General features: G+C 44.7%; 1 protein-coding gene across 2 annotated transcripts in view; it reads right to left on the bottom strand.

Annotated features, from left to right (window-relative positions):
* Nucleotides 1–22,514, bottom strand: part of LOC308309301 (muscleblind-like protein 2a) — a 114,168-nt gene extending 91,654 nt beyond the window's left edge. For both annotated transcript variants that reach the window (XM_080754842.1, XM_080754841.1), the window contains exon 1: nt 22,178–22,514. In XM_080754842.1, the coding sequence (XP_080610968.1) occupies nt 22,178–22,351 (174 nt within the window). In that variant the 5' untranslated portion in view covers nt 22,352–22,514. The remainder of the gene's footprint in view (nt 1–22,177) is intronic.
* Between the last annotated feature and the right edge of the window lie 1,648 nt (nt 22,515–24,162).

Here is a 24,162-nt window from a genome sequence, read left to right as displayed (position 1 = left end):
TTAAACCATGGCCAGGACTGAACAAAAACGAATAAAAACAACAATACACTCGCTCAATATATTATTTAAAAAGGAATCCTGCCGTTTTTCTTGTTTTGGTGCATTACTTCTTTTAAGAACTGAGACCGACTCTACAAAATGCCTTCCAAGTCCATCGTTCTCAACATGCATTTTGGCCCACGGGGAACCGCGTCTAAAAATGTTTTCTAGCAGGGATCCAAACCAGAAGAGACGATTTGTGTTTAAAAATGCAAAAAAAGAAAATGCTTAGCAGATGTAGGAGTCTGAACATCTGCTGTTTTCTGAGAGAAAACTGTCAATTTGTGTTTTCGGATAACCACTTGAACCGTCAATACTAAATAAACTTGACCGTTCACCCTGTACTTAGTCGATCTACAATCTCACGAGCTTGTAGATCTGCTAAAGATCTGTAGATCTGTAGGTCTGCTGAAGTTCTCACTCAGAATATGGACGCTAGGGTTCAAGTGGTTAATATAGAAAAGGAGAAAAGAAAGCTTCTATCATGCAAAGATTTGGAGGACCCCCTGTAGTAACTCTGAGGACCGCCTGTTGAAGACCCCTGATTTAGACGACCAAATGAACACTGGCCGCCAGGGGGAAACGCTGCGCCAAAAGGCTTCAAATACGGCGACATGACCGTCGCTAACAGAGCCGTCACGGCTCGACTAAAAAGTGTGACATCCTAAAATGTGACTCTGCAGCAGCAGCAGCAGCGGGGACATGGAAAATCAGCGAGTCAGCAGAACAGGGCGGGACAGGACAGGGACACAGAGCGCCAGAGAGAACCAGCTGGAAAGAAGAAGGGGGGAAAAAAAGAGGACCGCTGACAAAAGGCCATTGTGACGGTCACGGCTAGAGTGACACGGCCACGTGACTGGTGCCACTGCGTTTATTTTCCGTCCAGACGGACGGATAGACAGACGGCCAGACGGATGTCGCCTCAGACGTTCCTTAAAGCAGTGGTACTCAACCTGTGGGTCGGAGTCGGGACCCCCAGGGGGGTCCCCAAATTGTTTTGGGGGGTCCCCAGATGATTAGCTTAATGTGCAGCATTGTTTAATCTCTCAAGAGGAAACAAACCAACATAAAGTTTCAGTGTATAGAGGGTATCTGCACATTTCTAATGTGACAACTTAAGGACTTTTTAATACCTCTAAAATGGCAAATTAAACATTGGCCAAATTGTTAAATATTAGAGGCAGAAATTGTGAACATAGACGATCTACATGGTCACACAACGCCTCGCAACGCAAGGCGTTGTGTGACCATGTAGATCGTCTATTTTCACAATAGAACCGTGGTATACAAAATGTAAGGCCTCAACTCTTAGTGCTCGTCTGGGTGGGAGGGGGTCCCCAGTTAAAATATGATTATTTTGGGGGTCATTTCCTGAAAAGGTTGAGATCCACTGCCTTAAAGTTGAGACATGCAGTAAAGATCGCCGGGAACAGGACTCGAACGCTGCGATGCGTCGTCAGGCCACACTGGAGCCTACAGTATAGTTGCCCGGACCGCCAGGCCAGCAGCCAAGGCCTATACAAATGCCTTCTATAGATCTGTAGTTCTCATACTTTGAAGATGTTTGTCTAATGGACAAAAATAACAGATGTACAAGCTCAGGTTCCAAAAAAGATCAAACTATGAATGAACCCTTGACATGAAAATGTTTGACACACTGGTTTAAACCAGGGGTCTTCAACAGGGGGTCCTCAGAGTTACTACAGGGGGTCCTCCAAATCTTCCAATCCTGTGCAGCTTGTAGATCGGCTATTTTCGGCAAGGAGGTTTGGTGAAGAGAGGAAAAAGAGCAGACTAAGGACAGAGTAAAAGTACAGGTTTATTAAGTATTGACGGTTCAAGTGGTTAAATACTGTATCTGAAAACACAAATTGACACAAATCCAAAATACACTGACGATCGTGCTGTCAAACAATGAAACTATATGGAATCTATGATAAGGTTGTGGGGGGTCCCTGCTTCATCTCTCTCTCAACTAAGGGGTCCTTGACCTGAAAATGTTGAAGACCCCTAGGTTTAAACAACATTAGGTAGAGACAAGGCCAAAAAACTAACGCAAGGTAGCTCATAGTAAACAGATATGGCAGGCAGACAGGGCTACTAAATCACAGTAGTTGCGTCACAGGGACCTGTGCTAAATGCCACTGTCCCCGTACGTAATTGTCATGGGAGGGAAAGTAACGAGGAAGGCGTTGCTCGTACTAGTGACAACTTTAACACACCGACGTGGCTGTCTGCATGTCCATCCATTAGACCAGGGGGCCTTCAACGTGTTCAGGCCCAGGACCCCTTAGCTGGGAGAGACATGAAGCAGGGACCCCCTCCACATAGGCTATAGTATAAAATTGCGTTGCAGATTATCAGTGTATGTTGGATTAATGTGTATTTTCCCACATTTAACCACTTGAACGGTCAATGATTAGTTTTCTTTTCACTCTACAAACCTCTTTGCCAAAAATAGCCGATCCACAAGTGGTAAATGTACATAAGCCCCTTTTCGACTGCAGCTTTAGCACCACACTACACTACACCACACCACATTAAAATATCTACATTTTCCACTACACAAAAGTACCCCCATCGGTAAGAAACAAATGTACCTTTTTAACCGTGATTATAATACGATAAAAATGTGTATTACAACTGTCCTAAATTATAATACACTATAATGGATTATAACTGTGATTATAATACACTATAAAGTATTAATGGTCTAAATGAAAAGTCAGTGATTGATCAGTCATTATGAAGTGTTTGGCCCTGTTTGGCCTAGCTCAGACCTACTCTAGATTTGATACTTTTTAGTACCACGTTTAGTACCACTTTCACACCACTCTACCCAGGTCCTTGTAGTGGAAAACCTGGCACAAGTGGGCGGTGTGGAGTGGTGTGGTGTGGTGTTGGGCCATGTCAGTGGAAAAGGGGCTTTAGTTACTTTACACCACTGCAAATTAGGCTCCATAACAGTTACTAGGAAGCACAAGATGCAAATAAGCAGCAGTATGTCTACCGCTGTAAGCCCCGTACAGTGAGCATGTTTGTAAACTGTCGGTCGGGTGATAAAAGGACGAAACGGCTCCTTGTCATTTTAACACCGACTTCTAAACTAAAAGTACACAAAACCCCTCACGCCCGCTTTGACAACCCCCCCCCCCCCCCCCCCCCTCGGCTCCTGAACTTGATGTGAATGCATTTTTTTATTTTATAGCCGGACAGAAGGGACGTTACGGTGTTTTCGCTATTTAGAAAGACAGGTAATTGTAGCATAGAGATGCATCGTTTCTGAAACACCCACGGGGATAGGAGGGGGGAGAACTGAGGCTAAAAAAAAAAGGGGGGGGTGAAGAAATGCTGAGGGCGGCATTTCTAGACCGGACGCCGCTTGCTGCTGCTAGTGTTGCCATGTCTGCTTATCGTAAGCGACTTTGGGATTTATTTATTTTATTTGTTTATTTTTCTAATAAAGTCGCTTGTAAAATATCGGTAATTGGAGGGTTGCGGTTTTCTTTGGGGGGGGGGGGGGGGGGGGGGGGGCTTGCTTCTAAAACGTGGTTGCTTATTCGGAGCAATGTTGCGAGCGTTGCGAGCTTGCAATGTAATAGATGCGGTCGCATCTTTTGGGCTCGCTTTGGGTAGATCTGGTTGCTTATTTCTCTCGCAGAGTCTGGCATCGCTGCTTTGCTTCGCTTGCCGCATCGAGGTATATATTTCTTTTTTGCAGGAGTGTCACAAGGGGGGTAAAAGTGGGACTGAGTTACTAGGGCTCAAGGTCTCCACCGCCTTTCAATAGCTAACTATTGAAAAATAGCAGATATACAAGCTCGCTGCGAACTTGTAGATCTGCTATTTTTGGAACTAAATATTTTGAGATGGGGGTCCGTGGCCAAATACATATCATGTTGAGGGTCCTTCACATGAAAAAGTTTCTAAAGCTTAGAAGGATTTAGAAGACCCGATTTATAGAACCGGGTCAAAAATATTGACTTGCACAAATGTTCATGATTTCTCAAAAAATAGCAGATCTACAAGCTCGCAGCGCTGCACTCAGTGCCACGCTGTGAGCTTGTATATCTGCTATTTTTCAATGGTTAAAGCACAAAATAATGCGTAATAATGCGTTCCCAGTCTAAATGGGTTAAACCCCCTCCCCCTATGAAGAACATTCATGGGGGCCCGCAGTGAATCCTTGTACCCAGGGCCCAGAATTTGGTGTGACACCCCTGCTTTGTTGACAGAAGAGAAAGTCGTCGTGGAGGTTCTGGTGGTGACAGCGCTCATCTCTCACCTTGGGCTTAGACTCCATGCAAAGCCTCAGGGCCAACCGAAAATGCAAAGCCAGCAGCATTTTGGCCGCTATGTTTTTTTTTTCCTTCTCTTCTGCAGGTCACTCCTTTCTGCGTAACAGAAGACGGTTTATGTGATCCCATCCCCCTACTAACCCCAAGCCGCGCGAGGCATTGTGAGCTTGTAGATCGGCTATTTTCGGCAAAGAGCTTTGGTGTAGAGGGGAAAAAGAGCAGACTAAGTACAAAGTTTACACAGTTTAATTTTGAGGAACTTTTTTTCATTACTCAAGTTATTTCAAGTATTTAATTATAATCCACTACATCTCAGAGGCAACTACTGTACTTTTTGTTCACACTCCACTGCAGTTATTTGAACATGTTAGTTACTAGTTACTTTGAGAAAATATCTGAAAACGTGTAAGTACATTTGTTCGAGTACATAGTACTTAGTTAATTATTTCCGCCACTGGCCGTGTCAACCTTGGCCTTGTACCATGGCTCAGGCACTATGATCTGTTGACTGCCCTGCCTGCTGTGGCCAAGAGAGAAGGAGAGAGAGAGAGAGAGAGAGAGAGAGAGAGAGAGAGAGAGAGAGACAGAGACAGAGAGAGCGACCTCAAAGGTCTGCTTGTTCTTTGGGTGCTGCCGTAATGGGGAAAGTACACAACGAAAGGCGATTTTAACACTCTCCATTTCAAAGTTACAATCCCTAAGTTTATGTTCTACCTGGGATTCAAACCGCAAGTGGGCCCAGATCTCCACGTATCACTCGTCCAAAGGGTGATCCCCACTTGGCCATGGGGGGAGAGGATGTAGCGCTCATGAGCTTTGGCCAGTACTACTTGTCAAGCAATTGCCGTCTCTCAGGTGAGAGCTTAAATGTCAACCGTTGATCCAAAGCCCCCCCCCCCCCCCAGATCCTTTCCCTCTGCACTTGATATCTTATATGCCGATCTACAAGCTCACAAAGCATCATGTTGTGACACGTTGTGACCTTCTAGATTAGTTACTATTCCCGCAAAAGTTCAAGCCAGAATAGTTCCAGTACTTATTGTAGTTAAAATAAATAATTTCACTTATTGTAATTAGCATATATTACTTAGTTAACTTAATGCATGCATTAAGTTACTAATTCCATTGACATAGTGTAATTACGACCGTCAGGTCGCACTATCAAAACCTTCACCAGTCTGTCCGTCAGACGTCACATCATACTTTTGCCCTACTCATATCTCCGCCACCGTGGCCCCTATCCATGCCAAACTTTGCACACACACTCCTTGGCTGCCAAACCACAACCTCCACCCCATTTCTCACATGGCCCTCTTCTAGCGCCACCATGAGGCAGATTCTTGCAAAACATTTTTGGACACTGCTCCAACAGATTTTGCCCTAAAATCACACAAAGCGGTACACAGTATCTCTAAAGTCATGTCATCAACATGGATCTGTCCCATTTTCCATATTCCCTCCTGATTGGCTACCATATCCTTCTAAAGTTTGTGTATGCGACCTAGCGGTCGCTTATCTACCGATAAAAGAGTCTTACTGGTATAATATAATGTTTAAGGTGACGTTCTCTTACAGCATAAGCCCTCCTAGTGTGTCGCACAACATTATTCTGTCTCAGTTGTATACTGTGTATGTACAGTATATGAATATCATTCCTGTTGTGCAAAATCAATACGTTCCGGATCGCGGCTTCAACCGAATTCCCAGCCAAGGGGCGAGAGCAAAAAAATATGTGACACTTCCAACTTTTACACCGTGTTAAACACAGATCTCAACCTCACAGCAGCGGTAGGTCTCGACTCGGGCAATGCCAGCCATTTAGTTGAAGCGAGGACTGCGGTGGCTTGAACTTTGCATAAGTGTTCATTATTTAGACGCTATGGGGCTCTATAGCAGCAATTTGCAGCTTGCTGGCTGGCTGGGCTGGGCTAGCTCACCCCACCCCCACAAGTCATCATTATGCCAGTGCGATGTTTACGCTGCACAAATCTACAGTGAGTCAGCAAACCTCCAACCACCAAACGCTCTGTGTGCGCACGTGTGTGTGTGTGCGTGTGTGTGTGTGTGTGTGTGTGTGTGTGTGTGTGTGTGTGTGTGTGTGTGTGTGTGTGTGTGTGTGTGTGTGTGTGTGTGTGTGCTCTGCTGCACAATGCGGCCGCTGTCTGTGAGGGTGTCCTCTGTTGTTGTGGGCCAAACATGAGAAAACATGACTTCACACTAAAGCAAAGTTCTGGCGTAGCGGTGGGGTAGGCACAATTAGTGCTGCGTTGTAAATGAGCCCTGGGTTAACGGGAGTTTAGAGTAATTAACCAGGGACGTGCAGGGAATGTTAGAGAGGCAGGGGCTGAAATTTCTAAAAGTGCCTTTTGGTGAAAATATCGAACATAGCTGACCTCCAAGCAACGCTGCGACGCGTTGTGAGCTTGCAGGTCGGCTATTTTCAGTGCTTGATACCACACTGAAGTAAGCATAATCATGTCAATACCGGAGATGTGATGTATGGCATTGATTTCTATACAGAGAGGGCAATTCTTTCAACATAAGATGCTGCATTCAAGTTCAGGAGAGTTTGGACAAGGCAATTCTCTTGAATGCTGCCTTCAGGTATGGAAATACAAAGGGGCATTTGTATTTCTTTCACCACAGTAAAAACTGCATTAACGGTCTGGAGAAGGCACTTTTTTACAGACAGATAAAAGGGCAGGGGCTCAAGCCCCCGTTTATATCTATATGTGCCTGGTAATTACCTTTCGGCAGTGGTGGAAAAAAGTACTCACATTTTTATTTACTTTTTTAACTTCAGTGAACATATCGATACTGCAGTGTAGAAACAAGTCCGCGATTCAAAATTGAACTTGATTAAAAGCGCAAAAAGTATTGGTTTTGAAATGTACTTAAAGTACTAAAAATAGAACGTACTTGTTATACAGAATGTCACATCTAACTATTCATTTACCGAATGTCTGTCAGTCAGTCTGTCTACAGTACTCTGACGTCATCGTACTGACATCACAGACATGGCCTGGACACGGAACACCATGTACGGGCATAAAGATCTGCCCAATAGGCACTCCAACATGGAACACCATATATGGGCATAAAGATCTTCTTCTTCTTTCGTGTATCATCATCCTTGATGATTGGTTGACAACATTTTATTTCACAAGATTTCTTGTTACTGCCCAATAGGCACTCCAACATTACTTCTGAGACTCCCACATTCAATCCCTCATATACTGTGCACACCCTCAGGCACATGACTAGTTTCACAAGTTTTGAAATGTATACAAATCCTTTGAAAACAGCAGATCTACAAGCCCCATATAGAACCTCACCCGTTGCTGCATACTGTTGTGCTCCGAGATGAGGTCCTACCGCGGTATCCCAGGGCTGGGGTAGAACGCCTCTACGGTGAGGTAGAAAACACTTCCCGAAATTGTATCCAAAAAGTAAAGGTAATTCCACGCTCCCAGACTATGGTTTCCCATCCCAGGGTACATAAAACATGCACGGCATGAAACAACCGCTTAAATCGTTAGTTTTGTAATGTTTTCCCATTCAACCGGAACTCCCCCGGCGGCAGTTGCCAGTACTGTAGTCTCGCGTAGCCAGGGAGCATCTGCAAATCGCATCAGGCAACATTCTGGCCACGCGAGACTACGCCGGGGGCTTTTCCGAATTGAATGAGACTAAATAAGCGATTGAAACCGTTTTCCCAACGCCGTAGTGCATGTTTTATGTACCCTGGGATGTGACACATAATATTCTCAAATGGACGAAATGTATTTTAGGCTGAAGTATGTCTTGTAAGAATAATAAACATCTAAAAAGTAACTAGTAACTAACGTTTTCAAATAATTGTAGTGGAGTAAAATGTATGATATTTGCCTCTGAGATTTAGAGGAGTAGAAGTAAATACTCCGGTAAAGTAAAGCATTTGAGGCCAAATTTTAACCTGGCTCTCCTGCGCAAGTGCTTTTACCGTTGGGATAATAGAGCAGGTGTCTTCAACAGGGGGTCCTCAGACTTACTACAAATCTTCCAATCCTTTTTGTATTAACAACTTGTACCCTAGTGTCTATATTCTGAGAACTGCCAAAAATAGCAGATCTACAAGCTCACAACGCCTCGCGCTGCGAGGCGTTGTGAGCTTGTAGATCGGCAAAGAGGCTTGTAGTAAGAGAAAGTTAGCCTTTTGCTACATCAATCTGGGAACTAAATCTAAATCACTAGCTTTCTTCACAAATGTGTTCATAAAGGTGTCTACTATCACCTCTGAACTTTGTCAAACCCAACTCCCTTGACATACTTTGTGGGAGCCAATCAAAGTTGGGGGTATCGGGATACCCAGGGCCTGGGATTAAAGGGAGAAAAATAAAAAATGACCAATATGAACGTATGAGGTGTGTAATTAGGGTATTGTTGTGCTGCTGAATCCATCCCAACCATTAGTTATCAGTAAAAATGACTCCTTGGCCATAACAAAGGCCTAATTGGCTAAGGCTTAGCCAATCATGTCATTCGAGTTCACCTGTGTCCTGTTAGTCCCTGTTTTAAACCCTGTGTTTGAGTGTTCCTTGTCAGATTGTATCATGTTATCCTGTGTGTCATGATGTGTGCTTACCCACCCGATCTTGAATAGTTTTCATGAATTCAAACCCTACTCCAACCTTTTTTTTATTGCCAGTCTCATGAACAGACAAAAGTAGCTGTGGCCTATTTTATGGCCAGGGAGTCATTTTAACTGAAAACTAATGGTTGGAATGGATTCAGCAGCCCCAAAATACCCAAATTACACACCTCATACATTCATATTGGCCATTTTTTATTTTCCCCCCTTTAATCCCAGGCCCTCGGGATACCCAATAACTTTGATTGGCTCCCACAAAGTATGTCAAGGGAGTTGGGTTTGACAAAGTTCAGAGGTGATAGTAGACACCTTTATTAACACATTTGTGAAGAAAGCTAGTGATTTAGATTTAGTTCCCAGATTGATGTAGCAATAGGCTAACTTTCCCTTACTATTGGTGTAGAGGGAAAAAGAGCAGACTAAGTACAGAGTGAAAGGTCAAGTTTATTAGGCAATGACGACTCAAGTGGTTAAATATCTGAAGACGCAAATTGACATGATTCCAAAATACACGGATGACTGTGCTGTCAAACGATGAAACTATATGGAATCTATGAAAAGGTTGTGGGGGTCCCTGCTTCATCTCTCTCTCAACTAAGGGGTCCTTGGCCTGAAAACGTTGAAGACCCCTGCAATAGAGCATGCTTTTACCATTGAACTAATAGAGCATGCCTGCTTGCTCAGCTGATAAATTGAACGTTGACCTTCAGGTCAAAAGGTCAACATTCCAGTCAAGCCAGAAACAGGATGGGGTCAAAGGTCCGATCCAACCCTAGACACAGGATCTAAAATGTTTCAATAGAAGAGCAGGGAGAATATACTGTACGTACAATAAGTTATATTGTATTAACAAACTGTACACGACAGTTTGGACAAAATTAAATGCCATATTAAAAAAAAATAGGGACATCATATTGGAAGTTGAAAGGAGAGTTTAAGCACAGCTGTGGGGACTACAATAGAAGGCCCGTTACTCTCAGCCACCTGCTTGCATCTTCATGTAAAGTGTTTACAAATTAATCCATCAAAACCAGTCTCATTTTTGATTTTGGCCATTAAAAAAAATAGCAGATCTACAAGGTCACAGCGCGTCACTTCATTGATAGCGCATAAGAGAGAACACGCCCACATCACCCACAGGCCACAGCGTCCCCGGCGGGAATCGAACCAAGGACCTGATTGTTTTTTTTTTATATACAGTATGCATATAGCAACAGTTAATCACTTAAAGGAGTAGTTCACCCCCAAAATCTTTTACTCACGCCATAGAGACTTGAGTTCAGTAATATTTTAGTTTTTTTTGTCGCATTACATTGTCAACAAATACAAAAAAATTAAAATACTATTGAACTCAAGTCTCCATGGCGTGAGTAATCAATAGAATTTAAACCCGAGCAACTCTATTCTATGGGGAACATTCGGCAAAAATAAAGCCACCCACAGGAACCCCCACCCCCTCAAGGATACGCCCCTGTATGAGAACTTGGAGAACCCTTGCTTGCACCCCTCTGCACCTTTCTGAAGTCTCCGACCGACGTGCCCTGGGCGTGTAACGCCTGATGGCACGCCGGGCCCCGCCCCCGCCCACCTAGGCGGCAAAAACCCTATCAGGTGTTTAAGAGGAGGGGGTGAGGAGACCTGGGAAGGCGATACGAGTGTAATGGGGAGGGGGAGGAGAAGGCGGGGGGGGGGGGGGGCAGCCTGGCGTGGCGGGACACAGATTTACCTAGTGCAATAATAAAAGCCTTCATTCTACCCCTCCCTCGCTCTCTCCGTCACGAGGGGAAGACTTCGTGAGAGAGGGGGCACGAGTTAAAAAGCAACAGAGAATCCTGTATTCTCATTTAGGGGGAAAGGGAAAGAGAGAGAGAGAGAGAGAGAGAGAGAGAGAGAGAGAGAGAGAGAGAAGAGCAAGAGACATAGGGAGAAAGGGAGCGAGAAGGAGAGAGGAACAAGGCCGATTTAATGTATACCAGGGGCCTTCAACGTTTTCAGGCCAAGGACCCCTTAGTCGAGAGAGAGAGATGAAGCAGGGACCCCCACAACCCATAGATACCATATAGTTTCATCGTTTGACGGCATAATCATTAGATATTCAATCGTCAGATATTTAACCACTTGAACCGTCAATACTTAACGAACTTGACCTTTCACTCTGTATTTAATGTGCTCTTTTTCTCCTCTACACCAAACCTCTTTGCCAAAAATAGCCGATCTACAAGCTCACAACGAGGCGTTGTGAGCTCGTAGATCTGCTATTTTTGGCTAAAGTTCTCAGATTATGGACGCTAGGGTTCAAGTGGTTAATATAAAAAAGGAGGGAAAAAAGATTTGGAGGACCTCCTGTAGTAACGCTGAGGATCCCCTAAGGGTTGAAGACCCTTGCTGTATACCCACATGCCCAAAATAGCAGACCTACAAGCTCACGGTCGTGAGCGAGTGACATTGCCGTTCGACATGAGCATAATTTAGTCTTTGGGCGTGACAGACAGAAAGCAGGGTGAAAGCTGGACAGAGAGGGTTGCGCACAGGTTGTACTTGAGGGGCCAGGGGCTGTCCTGTTCTGCCTGACAGTAATGACGGAGCCCTCCCCGGGCACTGGCTGACAGAACACGCTGCCTGCGCCAGAGCTTCCGAAAGAGTATGTGTAAAGGGCCATTCACGCTGAGCACTATGACTATGAAAATATACTTTTAAAAGTTATTCTAAGTCAAGTTCACTCCGAACCCCCTCCGGGCACACTATGTCGTCCCTACATCTCTTGCTCTTGACTCCCCCCTGTCGGGTGATAAGAAGCGGCATGAGCTCAGTTCGGGGCTCTCCCCAGGTTGGCAGAGAGGGAGTACAGTAGCTCCCAGGATTACAGCTTAGGCTGGTTATAAAATCGGGGGATAAAATAAATAAATAATACATCTTTTTGAACAGACAACATAATAAACGGACCAAAGTGGTTAAAATGATGAATATGGTAAATAAATAATTAGCAGATGTACAAACTCCTGAGCTTGTAGATCTGCTATTTTTGAATAGTCAACATTATGAATGCATAAAAGTGGATAAAATTATTGTGATGCTTTGTTAGCTGCTTCTGCTGGGGACCCCCTGGTACCCCCCCAGGGACAGGGTCCCTGGACCCCACTTTGAGAACCACTGTGTGTAAGAGAAGCTATGCTGCCAACATTCCCCTCACTTCCACTGCAACCAATTTGTCAGTGTGTCCTCTTTCTTTCCTAGGGACCCATTGATTAAAGACGGCGTAAAAGAAAAGTGAAGCAGCGTATTGCAGTGGTGGAGAGAGTAACTAAGTACATGTGCTCAAGTGCTGCACTGGAGTAAACATTTGAGGGTTTTTTTTTTGTACCTTACTGATGTGTTTCCTAAATTGAGGCAAATGTAGTTACTTGTACTCCACTACAATTATTTGTTATTACAAACTAGTTACTATAGTTACTTTGAATATTTGTGATACAAAACATTAACCACTTCAGTCAGTATTTATACTATGGCTAAGCTCACGAGGCGTCGCAATGCGACGACTTGTGAGCTACTATTTTCTAAAGATTTTGTGAAAAAAACGTAATAATGTGTACTTCTTGGTATGTTAATGCCAAATACCTTTGAACATTTGCTCAAGTACAATTTGCATACCAGGCTTTTCACTGAATTGTGTTATTGATACTTAAGTAAATAATGGGAATACTTCTTCTACTGCTGCCTCATTGAGGTCAAAACCCGCTTCGATCAGCCCCCCCTTTCCTCTCGCCTGAGGTTGAGTTTTTCGAGCGGACGGCGAAAGACAAGAAAACAATGACCAACGGGGCCGCCCGGGATGAATATCATGCCTCTCCCAAACCCCCCAAACTAACTAAGTGCATTTACTCAAGTACTGTCCTTAAAGTACAATTTTGAGTTACTTTTACTTGACTGAACTTTAATAGTACTTTTGGTATTGAAGTATATTTTGATGCAAATACTTTTGTACTTTTACCCAAGTAACATTTTGAAAGCAGGCCTTTTAATGGTATCAGAGTATTTATGTATTTGTTTGACCCTTATATTATGGGTATTGCTACTTTTGCTTAAGTAAAAATATCAGAGTACTTTCTTCCACCGCTTGCCCCTTTCTGCGCGGCCGCAATAACAAAAAATCGATGGCGAACGGCGTCAGCTGTCGGCTCATTAAGCCGCCACCGGGACCCTGATGCGGGCGGGCAGCTGTGGGGGGCACGTCAGTCAATGGCTGATTGCCGAGCAATAACTCAAGCCACGGGCTTAACCATGAACTAAGCCCCTCTCGTCTAGGAACACAGCTGATAGCCCCATAAATAAGGCTTGTTTTTAGCCTGTCGGATGAATAAAATGACCAGCCAGCGACCCCGCCGGGGAGATGCGTGTATGTGATAGAAGTGGCAGCACACGCGCCCGCGCACGCACGCGCACACGTCAAACTGCGGCTTGTTGGCTCGGAGCTTTGGTGTGAGTGAGGCGAACGTTGTGTCCTCCAGAAGCATGGTCATGATGGAAAAAGTGCTCATGTTTTGTAAAAGTATCAATCCTGTCAGTGAGTTAACTCAAAAACATCGAGGAACAGAGGTAAGTAAGCCTTGCCGAGCCATAAGGCCCATAGGGCAGGAGCCTATCTCCTGTTTCTGTAGCGTGAGGCAGCTTGATGCACAAGTAAACCCTGGACATGATGCTACTATGTCACAGGGACCAACCCTTGAAGCTAAGTGCCAGGCAGGGAGGCACTGGGCCCCATTTTTCAGAGTCTTTGGTATGACCCGGCCAGGGATCGAACCCCAACTTCCCAGGCTCAGGGCGAACACTCTAACCACAACGCTACCGAGCTGCTTAACGTTTCAAATGTATGACATGTATAAAAGCCTTAATTCCATGGAGGAACAGGGGGGGGTCATTCTTTTTTAGTTGCGACCGCCAGGTCGCAGTTACCATCAAAACCTCCACCGGCTGTCAGTCAGTCTGTCTGTCAGTCAGTCAGTCTGTCCGTCACGTCACACTTTTGCCCTACTCATATCTCTTCCACCGTTGTCCCTATCCATGCCAAACATTGCACACAAACTCCTTGGCTGCCAAACCACAACCTCCACCCCTCATTTCTCACATGCCCATCTTCTAGCGCCACCATGAGGCTGATTTTTGCAAAACACATTTTTGGACACTGCTCCTACAGATTTTGCCCTAAATCACTTACAGGCCTATTTGTGTATACTGTACATGTGACCTGCCGGTCGCTTATCTCCCGATTAGGGAGTCTTACTGGTAAATTAACACCCTACTTGATCACACTACAGCGTCACGCAAAAGCATCATAAGTAGCAGATCGGCAAGCTCGAATTTGAATCCTGGAAAGCAACAGTCGTGGACGTATGAGATTTCCTCCCGACGGGGGCGAAACGTAAATATAGCACTGGGGTTGGGGCCGTAGTTTTTTTAACAGGATCTCCCCCGGCATACAACCACATACTAACAGGAGCCCCACCTCAAAAAGCTGTTACTGGAACTCTCGTGAGACCGCGGTAATGCAGCACGACGCCATAAAAATAGAGTTAGGGCCTGATTTAACAACATCAGAAGGGTCCTCGAGACACACACACGCACACACACACACACACACGCACATACACACACACACGGGCGAGAGAGCTGTCCCCGATGTGAGATAACACACGATCCAGAGGATTTTCCAGGACACAGTACTCACTTTTTTTTTACCCAAGTAAAAGTTTGGTTTCATTGTTTTGACATTGTAGAAAATATGTTGAAATAATCACCGAAAAAAAAATGGATATTGTACCGTGACCCATAAAAAACGTGCCCACGACCCCAACGTTGGGTCCCGAGCCATTGTTTTAGAAACCACCACACTCTATAGTAAACTGGGGTTTAAGCTCAGTGCTTGCTCCGCTCTTTCCCCCCCCTTCCAAACATCTTCGTGGAATATAGGCAACCTGCAAGCTCTTGTAGATCAGCTATTTTCGCCTAATGTCGTCATTACCCCCATGCATTGCAAGGCGACACATTGTGAGCTGGTAGATCAGCTATTTTGGGGCAAACAAATGTATGTGTAGATGGAATAGGGATGGGACGATACGCAATATTATCGTTTATCACGATAAAAAACACTCACGATAATCGTATCGTGGAGATTTCATTTATCGTGATATCGTCCTCCGTCATGCACTGGGATCAATTCAACTTTTAGTTGCAGAGCTGCATTTCCGTTACCATTTAATCCCTCTATAATTGGCACTTACTGTATAAGGTACTTATAATATACGTACTTCAGTCTTTTTTTCGCTCTCTAACAAATCTCTTTGCCAAAAAATAGCCAATCTACAAGCTCACAACGTTGTGAGCTTGTAGATCTGCTATTTTTTGGCAAAAGTTTCGCCCCAGGATAATGGATTTTGATTATCGCGATAATATCGTGAATCACGATTTATTTTGTCACAATAATCGTGATACGTGTATGACATCCCATCCCTAAGATGGAAACAATTAAGTGATCAAAGAGTACAGTTGCAACTCCAGTTCTTCAGACTACGGGGGTTTAAGTGGTTAAAACTATGCTATAGATAGTTCACACAAAAAAAACAAAAAAACAAGCTTTCCTCAAAGTTCCAGATTCCCTGCTCCAGTTTCTAAGGCTATTTATCATTGTCGCAGCTGTGGGCTTCTTTTTTTATTCTCCCTCTTCCCCCTGTTTTTAAAAATACTGCGTTGCTCCTCACTGCGGATATGTCTAATTTTCAGTATATACGTTGGGGGGGGCCTTGTGTCAAGTGACCTTGTTAGAAGCCGGGAGAACCTTGAAAAAAAAGTAAAAAACGTGGAGAGGGCTCGAGCCAAGAGTGCGGAACATCTGCGGGAAAAAAGCTGTAAAAAAAGTACAATAAAAGGCCTTTATAATCATATTGGTGCTGTCGGGTGGAAACCTTGTACGTCCAAAACTTTTCAGGAAATGGAAAAAAAATACCAATGGATCCAATTGGGGTGTCGCACCAAATTCTGCGCCCTGGGAACAAGGATCGACTCACATTGTGTGCTTTAACTATTGAAAAATAGCAGATATACAAGCCGCGCTGCAAGCTTGTAGATCTGCTATTTTTGAAAAATCTTGAAAATTTGTGCAAGTATTTGAATATTTCAAATCCTTCTAAGGTTTTTGGAAAAATCTATGTTTCTGTGTCAGTGGTGCTCAAACCTTTTCATGTGAAGGACCTCAAAATGGCCACAGACCCCCATCTCAAAATATGTTGATCCAGGGACCCCCCAGAAGCAAAATACATATATTCAAAGATTTGCACACATTTTCACAACTTTTCAAAAATAGCAGATCTACAAGCTTGCCGCGCTGTGAGCTTGTAGATCTGCTATTTTTCGATAGCTAAAGCATAAAATAATTGAGGCCCATCCACCTTGGGCCCTAGTAACTCAGTCCCACTTTCCTCCCCCTTGTGACGCCCCTGGATCCAATGTAGTACCACTTCTACAAACTCACAAAGGTGTCACATCGTGACACGATGTGAGCTTGGAGATCGGCTGTTATTTCTGCGTCTGTGTGTCACTGGAGTATGACGAAGTGTGCCGTTCACTTACTGAAAAGACATAAAAAGTAAGAAATATGGAGTTACAAGTTTTCTGCCCCCACAGCAATGACATAATGCTCCAATATAAAGGGTTATAAAAGCACACAGCAGCAGAGGCGTACAAGGAGATAGGAAACCGATATGGTTTTATGGTTTTCCTGCCTGCTGTCTTTAGCTACTGAAGGAACTGTTCGATAAAGAACAAGTGAATAAAGAACATCCTGTTATCGATTATTACTTTTCCGAACAAATCAAATAAGAAGCTTTTTTTTTTTTTTCACTCAATTGCTAAGTGTAATCCTGGGCCCTACTCTCCCCTCTGCCAACCTGGGACGGGCAACTAACTGTGCTCATGCTTCCTTCAATGCACAAGGAGTCCAAGCCACTTCTTTTCACCTGACGGGGCCGCATATATAGCCAATCTACATGTTCAGAGCACGTCGCTTTTTAGCTATTTTTGAAAATCAAGTATTTCATCATAATCTGAAATTAATCCACAAGGAAATGACATCCCACTCGGAACAGATTTCCGGAACTGTTAGAGCACTGTTAGAGCTGATTATGTGGACTTCACGTCTGCTATAACAATTACAATACCGGTTGTTTTCAAACGTTTTCATTTTAATTTCAAGGACCACCATATCTCTGAGAGTGTACAAATGGAATCAAATGGACCCATAAGATTCAATTTGGTTCCATTTGTACACTCTCAAGAGTTACAGACCTGTGAGGGTCCAAATGGAACACCTTCAAGAAAACCCAGAATGTAAGATTGAATTTGTGTTCAAAAAAAAAATGCTCATAGAAAAATAAAAAGGAATCTTCGAAGGCAGTGGTCTTCAACAGGGGGTCCGGGACCCCTAGGGGGTCCTCAGAGTTACTACAGGGGGTCCTCCAAATCTTTGTGTGATAGAAACTTTTTTCTCCTTTTTTATATGAACAACTTGAACGGAACCCTAGCGTCCATATTCGGAGAACTTTAGCCAAAAATAGCAGATCTACAAGCTCACAACGCCTCGCGCTGCGAGGCGTTGTGAGCTTGTAGATCGGCTATTTTCGGCAAAAAGGTTTGGTGTAGAGGGGAAAAAGAACAGACTAAGTACAGAGTGAAAGGTCAAGTTTATTAAGTATTGACGGTTCAAGTGGTTAAATATCTGAAAACACAAATTGACATGACTCCAAAATACAATGATGATTGTGCTGTCAAACAATGAAACTATATGGAATCTATGAAGAGGTTGTGGGGGTCCCTGCTTCATCTCTCTCTCAACTAAGGGGTCCTTGGCCTGAAAACGTTGGAGACCCCTGGTCAAAGGGAACCGTTAAGGAACTGGACCGTTAAGCCTCGAACAGAGCAGTGTAGTGCGGTGTAGTGCGGTGTAGTCTTTTTGAGCGTTAACGTTGTAGTTTTATGACTCAAAAAGACAACACCGCACTACACCGCGGTGGATAGCCTTCCACCGCGGACCCGACTCTGTTCGAGGATTTAAGAGGTCCACCATGTGCCAACGCGTCAAACTCTTTGATGTCTCCCGGTACCCTCGGCGTCGTGGGGGGTCTTACAGTAAACTGAAGTTTACTGTACGAGGCACCCGCCTGTGAAGAGAAACACTCCATTTCCCTCATAGGCAGCAGTGTTACGCTGCTGTAAAAAAGTGCATTTATCTCCAAATCTAACTTTTAAATCACGTTCATGTTTAAAATGCGGCCTTCTCTACCGGCTGTTACAAAAGCACTGATGCCCGCGATAAGCACAACTGTTATTTTTCTGTTCTGATTGAAAGAAAATACTGGAGCTCCCAAACAAGGTGAAAAAGCAGGTTTCCATCGCAACTACCGATTAAATCTTACACCCGATGTGTTGAGAGGGAATCGTTAAGGCACCAGAATCGTGGGACCTAAAAGGTCTCAAACCAGTAAAATAATCTTCACCTATAATCTTGTGACATTCAGGGGTTAAGAGCTGCCGTGCAAACTGTCACACACACTCCACAAGCGGGGCTGCGCTCGATTACACTTTTTGATGTCGTTTGTTGTCATTTTTATGTGTGGCAGCTGACGACGCGTCCAGGAATAGATGGATGCCGTGGCTACGACTCGGAGGTGTGATGTGAGATCGGGTGTTGGCCCACCGCGGCAGCGCATGACGGACATGGCGTGGTAACGTTAGACCTGAACATATAAAAACATAACGCTTAAAGTATACACGAGCATAGATGGACACACAAACTCACCGACGCACGCAAACACCTGCAAACACGCGAGCGCACGCGCACACATGCACACACACACACACACACACACACACACACACACACACACGCACACACGCTAGTATTACTATACTTGTGAGGACTTGTAGATTGATTGTAGATCTGCTAATTTCAAAAGATTTTTATACATTTGAAATCTACAAGTACATTTTGATGCCTATACTTTTGCACTTTTACCCACGTACATTTTCAATTCCTGACTTTTACTTTTAACGGAGCATTTCTACATTGTAGTATTGGTACTTTTCCTTGAGTAAATTATTTTGAGTACTTTTTCCACAACTGACAATGTCTACTTCTCAAATTCTACTACACTTGTGGCGACATTTGGCCCTCAAGTACACCAAGTACACGCACATGCACATTAACACCCACACACATGCACATGCACGTACACACACACACACACACACACACACACACGCGCGCGCGCTCGCTCGCAGGTGGCAGAGATCCTGACAGGAGAGCTGTTTGGCTTTTAGCTGCGATAGGTCAGGCTTGTCTTGGTGAGTGCAGCATTAGCGCCGGAGACCCGAGACCGCTCGCTAATTTGAGCGGACAGCCTACACCCGGCACCCATTAGCACCCACTGGGCACTGACCTTTCTCTCTCTCTCTTTACGTCACATGGAAGTGTTGGATCGGTGGGCGGAAGAAAGTACTCCCGATATATTTACTTGAGTAAAAGTAGCAATACCGCAATAGAGGATATGCGCGTGACATCATCATTATACCTGAAAGTTATGTGGGAACGCCAACTGAGTGGCAAAAAACTACTTTCTGGCCTTGACAACCCATACATCCAAGCAGAAAAGTTCTATCTGATTGCGTTAAACAATGTTAAACTCACTTTGCCACTCGATTTTCCGATCGGTTTGCCATTCACTTTATGCATGCGCATCCCTTATGAAAAATGCTTTGTTTTGCGAGTAAAAGGCCTCTGTTAAGAAAGTACTTGAGTAAATGCACAAAAGTATTGGCATCAAAATACACTTAAAGCACCAAAAGAAAAATGGCACATCTAGCCTACAAGCTCACAACTTGTGAGCTTACAGACCGGCCATTTTCAAATAGCCTTTGTATAAAATAGGGCTAAAGTTGGGCTATATGGCTAATTTATGTTTTATAAAATAATCATTTATATCTGCAAAGTAACTAGTAACAAAGGTTTTCAAATAACTGTAGTGGAGTAAAAGTACAACATGTACCACCGGGACATATACCACCGGAAGCGGCCAGTACTTCCTTCACTTCCACTTAAGACACCTTCAGTAGCAGTTCTTATCGAGCGTACGATTCTTTATTTTCCATAATATGTGGAAAGAAATGTAAAAAATAAATGTGTTTCAGCTATAGAACAAACCACCGTCGGCCTAATCACAACCAGCAGAGGTGGTATTTTATAGAAAAGGAGAATAATCAGCCAACTCGAAACCAGGCTCCGAGACGCCATTTTTACTTTCACTTTCCATCGCCTTTCGGGAGAGTCAAAGCCCAGTTCGCCCGTGCGTGACGCACGACTCCGAAACAGCGAACGTGGTTTGGCGAGAACATTGGGGAGAAAAACAGCGAATTAAATTGGCTTGCTGAGGGGATTGTAACGACAGTGATGAATAAGCTGTCAAATTAACAGACTGAATAACAAAGCACGGGGAGTTCCGGAGTCACATTTCATAGAACAACAATTAAGAGCTCCTGCTTCCAGCAATACTAATTGAGAGTAAGATAATTAACAACTTAAGGCATGCTTTGACTTCATCATATAATAAGGCTGGGAAATATATCGAAAATGTATCAATATCGAGGTATCAACATAAAAGGTATACATAAGAATATTGAAATGAGGTATTTGTGTATGTGTCAAATTAATTAATAGACACACTATGCATGCACATAGCACATGCAAAAAAGCAGTCCATCTGTAACCAGGTGTGGTTATTTCATTAAAACCTACCTAACCCTTCTATGTGTACTGTGCAGTTTGCATGCTTGGATATGCTATTCATATGCTGGGTTAGGCAGGCAGTGGACCTAAAGCAGAAAAAAAACATTAAAAACTATATAATGCAATTGTTTTTACTAATATCGTGAGTAATATCGATATAGAGGTATTCAACCACGTTATCGAATATCGAAGGTTTTCCTAATATCGCCCAGGCTTACTGACAAGCAGTGTAAATAGCAGATCTACAAGCCCTCTTGTACTGTAGATCATGTACAAGTAGAAAAATGTTCTTTGTTTTGTTTTTACAAATTGTGAAAGATTCGGACAAACCGAAAATATGACAAAATTCGCAAAAATATTCAGACTATGCAAATGGTCTTCTGGTTTAAAGACAATAGCATGGAACCATGATGGACTCCTCAACAACTTACTGGAATGAAACAGAAGCTGAACAGGTCACGTGGCAGAGAATGAGTTGAATTTAATAAACTATTCAATCAATCAATTTTACCTTCACTATTAACCTTGGCCTCCCTTCACCTTTATTTGCCACGGGAAGAGCCAGCTATGAAAAACGGGGGCTTGTCAGGGATTTCACAATCATCCAATCAAAATTGTAAATGGTTCATTTATAGTGCTTTTATCCAAGGCGCTTTACAGAGATTGTGCATTAAATTCACCCATTCACACACCGATGGTGGTGGAAACCATGCAAGGCACCAACCTGCTCACCGGGAGCAACTAGGGGTTCAGAGTCTTGCTCAAGGACTCTTCGACACCAACTCTCTGGGGGGAGCCCGGGAATCTAACTGGGAACCCTTGTTTAGAACCTGTGTTCTGTGACGGCAACTCTACCCCTGAGCCACTGCCGCCCCAACCAACCAATTGAAGACAAAATGACTGTTGCAATAATACTCTCAACATGGAAGGTTCTACAATCCAAATCCCCATTATTTAGGTACAGTCTGCTAAAAAACAATTTGGAGTCATATACATATGCCACTAGCCAGGCAACACAAGGCCGGTTTTCACTTCCCAAACCAGAATTTGAAGCGTACAGTAGAATACAGAGAAATGGAAACTTGGAATACTTTGCCACTGCCAATGACCAAACTGACACTAATCAAAAAGACAATAAAGAAACACCTGGGAAAATATCTGTTGTAGGATGTACTGGAACGTTTTGAATGCTTTTTAATTAGTTTTATATGAGTTTATATTGAAAGATTAAATGTATGTATGTAATGTATGTTTCACATGTATGTTTTTAAATGTATGTACCAGGAAGACTAGCTGTGCTTTAGGGCACAGCTAATGGGGATCCTAACAAATAAACAATCAACCAGTCGACCAATCGACCATTCAAATGGCGGCTCGTCTCACCTTGAGGGAGTCGAAGCAGGCGATGACGCGGCCGTTCTCCACCTGGCAGCTCTTGGGCGGGTGGGCGAACTTGCACTCCTCGTCGCTGCGCGAGCACGTGCCCCGCTGGAACTGCCGGCACACCTCCAGCGTCAGCCACTTGGTGTCCCGGATGGACGCCATGCTCAGAGCCATGCCGCCGCCGTCGTCGCCGGGCAGACCGCTGTGGTGGTGGGGGGGCTGGGGGCGGGGGGGTTCCTCCTCCAAGGAGCGTTTCAGATTGATGATAAAGTGTGGGGGGGAGGGGAGGGAAGGGGGGGAAAACGGAAACGCGGACTAAAACCGACGGGACATGTAGCTTAAAAACGTTGGTTCTTTTGGGGGCTCGTCCGGAAGTCTATGGCCCGGGCTAGGCTAGGGTTGAATGCCGACCGGCGGTAATGGACCGTGCAAAAACCCACCCCCTGTGGCCACTTCACCGAGCATGGGAGAAACGCCGTTTTCACGGACACTGTCGATCAGAAAAAGGGCCCGATCATCAATCACTCAGTCCCGGGGTGTGTGTGGCACAAAAAAAAAAACTGTGAGGGCATGCTCAGAGAGAGACACACAGAGGGGAGAGAGAGAGCCTTGGTCGTTACACGATGTCCCCAAAACGTCCTTTCCTTCCCCTGACTGATGATATCCGACTAAAGGGAGAGGGGGGAGTGGGGGGGGGGGGGGTCTGGGGCGATCGGGGGAGGAGAGGGCTGGGGGAAAGAGGAAGTGGCGCTATTTCTGAAGCGCACGTGGCGCGGTTCGTCTCCTCCGCCGCCACAAACACACCTGGGGCGTTGTTTCCGTGAGCGTTTCCCCCGAAGACGACGGAGTCGGGGTTCTGTCGTTCTCCGTCGTCCAGGTGAAAATAAATGAGTCCGGAGAGGGAGAGAGAGAGAGAGAGAGAGAGGGAGAGAGAGATGGGGGTGGGGGGGGAGTCGGGTGGGGTATGGGGTGGGGGGAGGGGGCCGGGGTCGATGGCGGGCCGCGAGCTATCGGTTTTCAAGGAGGAAGGAAGGAGGCGAAGGGAAGGGTTTTGACCGGATGGTTTTAGCAGACGCGCCCGGGACGGTGCTTCACGCGGACCTGCAGTCTGACAAGGCACTTTCTGTCACCGATCTGTGGAGGGGAGGGGGGAAGGGGGGGAGGAGGGAGAGAGAGAGAGGGGGGGGGGGAGAGAGACAGGCAGGTTATTTGACCTGTTAAGACCTGAGGCCGATTCTACAAATGTCTTCTAAATCCTAAACAGTTGTATGAAGAAACACAGTACAGTATGTTGCTACCAGTAAGTCTCCCTAATTCGGGAGATAAGCGACCGTCAGGTCGCATACACAAACTTTAGGAGGCAATGGTAGCCAATCAGGAGGGAATACGGGAAATGGGACAGATCCATGTTGATGACAGGACTTTAGAGATTACTGTGTACCGCTTCGCTTGATTTTAGTCCAAAATCTGTAGGAGCAGTGTCCAAAAATGTGTTTTGCAGAAATCGGCCTGATGGTGGCGCTAGAAGAGGGTCATGTGAGAGATGAGGGGTGGAGGTTGTGAGTTGCCATCCAAAGAGTGTGTGTGCAAAGTTTGCCAACAGTGCCGGAGATAAGAGTAGGGCAAAAGTGTGACATGACGGACAGATGGACAGACAGACAGACAGTGGAGCTTTTCATAGTGACTTGCGACCGGTCGCAATAACTCAACGTTCTCAAACGTTTCATGTCAATGGACCCCCCCAGAATGATATGTATTTGGCCTCGGACCCCCATCTCAAAATATGTTGTTCCAGAAGCAAATATTTGAGTTAAAAATTTAGCTTAAAAAACTCACAACCCAATAAAAACTGGGTCTGCGCGACCCAAAAACTGGGTCCCCAAACCACAGTTTGGGAACCACTGCTGCAGAGTGATTCATGCAGGACCGGCACAGCCAGCAGAGAGACAGAGAGAGAGACAGAGAGACGGATAGGTGTGTCCGTG

This window comes from Nannobrachium achirus (assembly GCF_963921795.1).
Source record: "Nannobrachium achirus genome assembly, chromosome: 24".
NCBI classification, from domain to species: domain Eukaryota; kingdom Metazoa; phylum Chordata; class Actinopteri; order Myctophiformes; family Myctophidae; genus Nannobrachium; species Nannobrachium achirus.
Note: the sequence above shows the minus strand (reverse complement) of the source record. Positions and strands in the feature narration are given on the sequence as shown.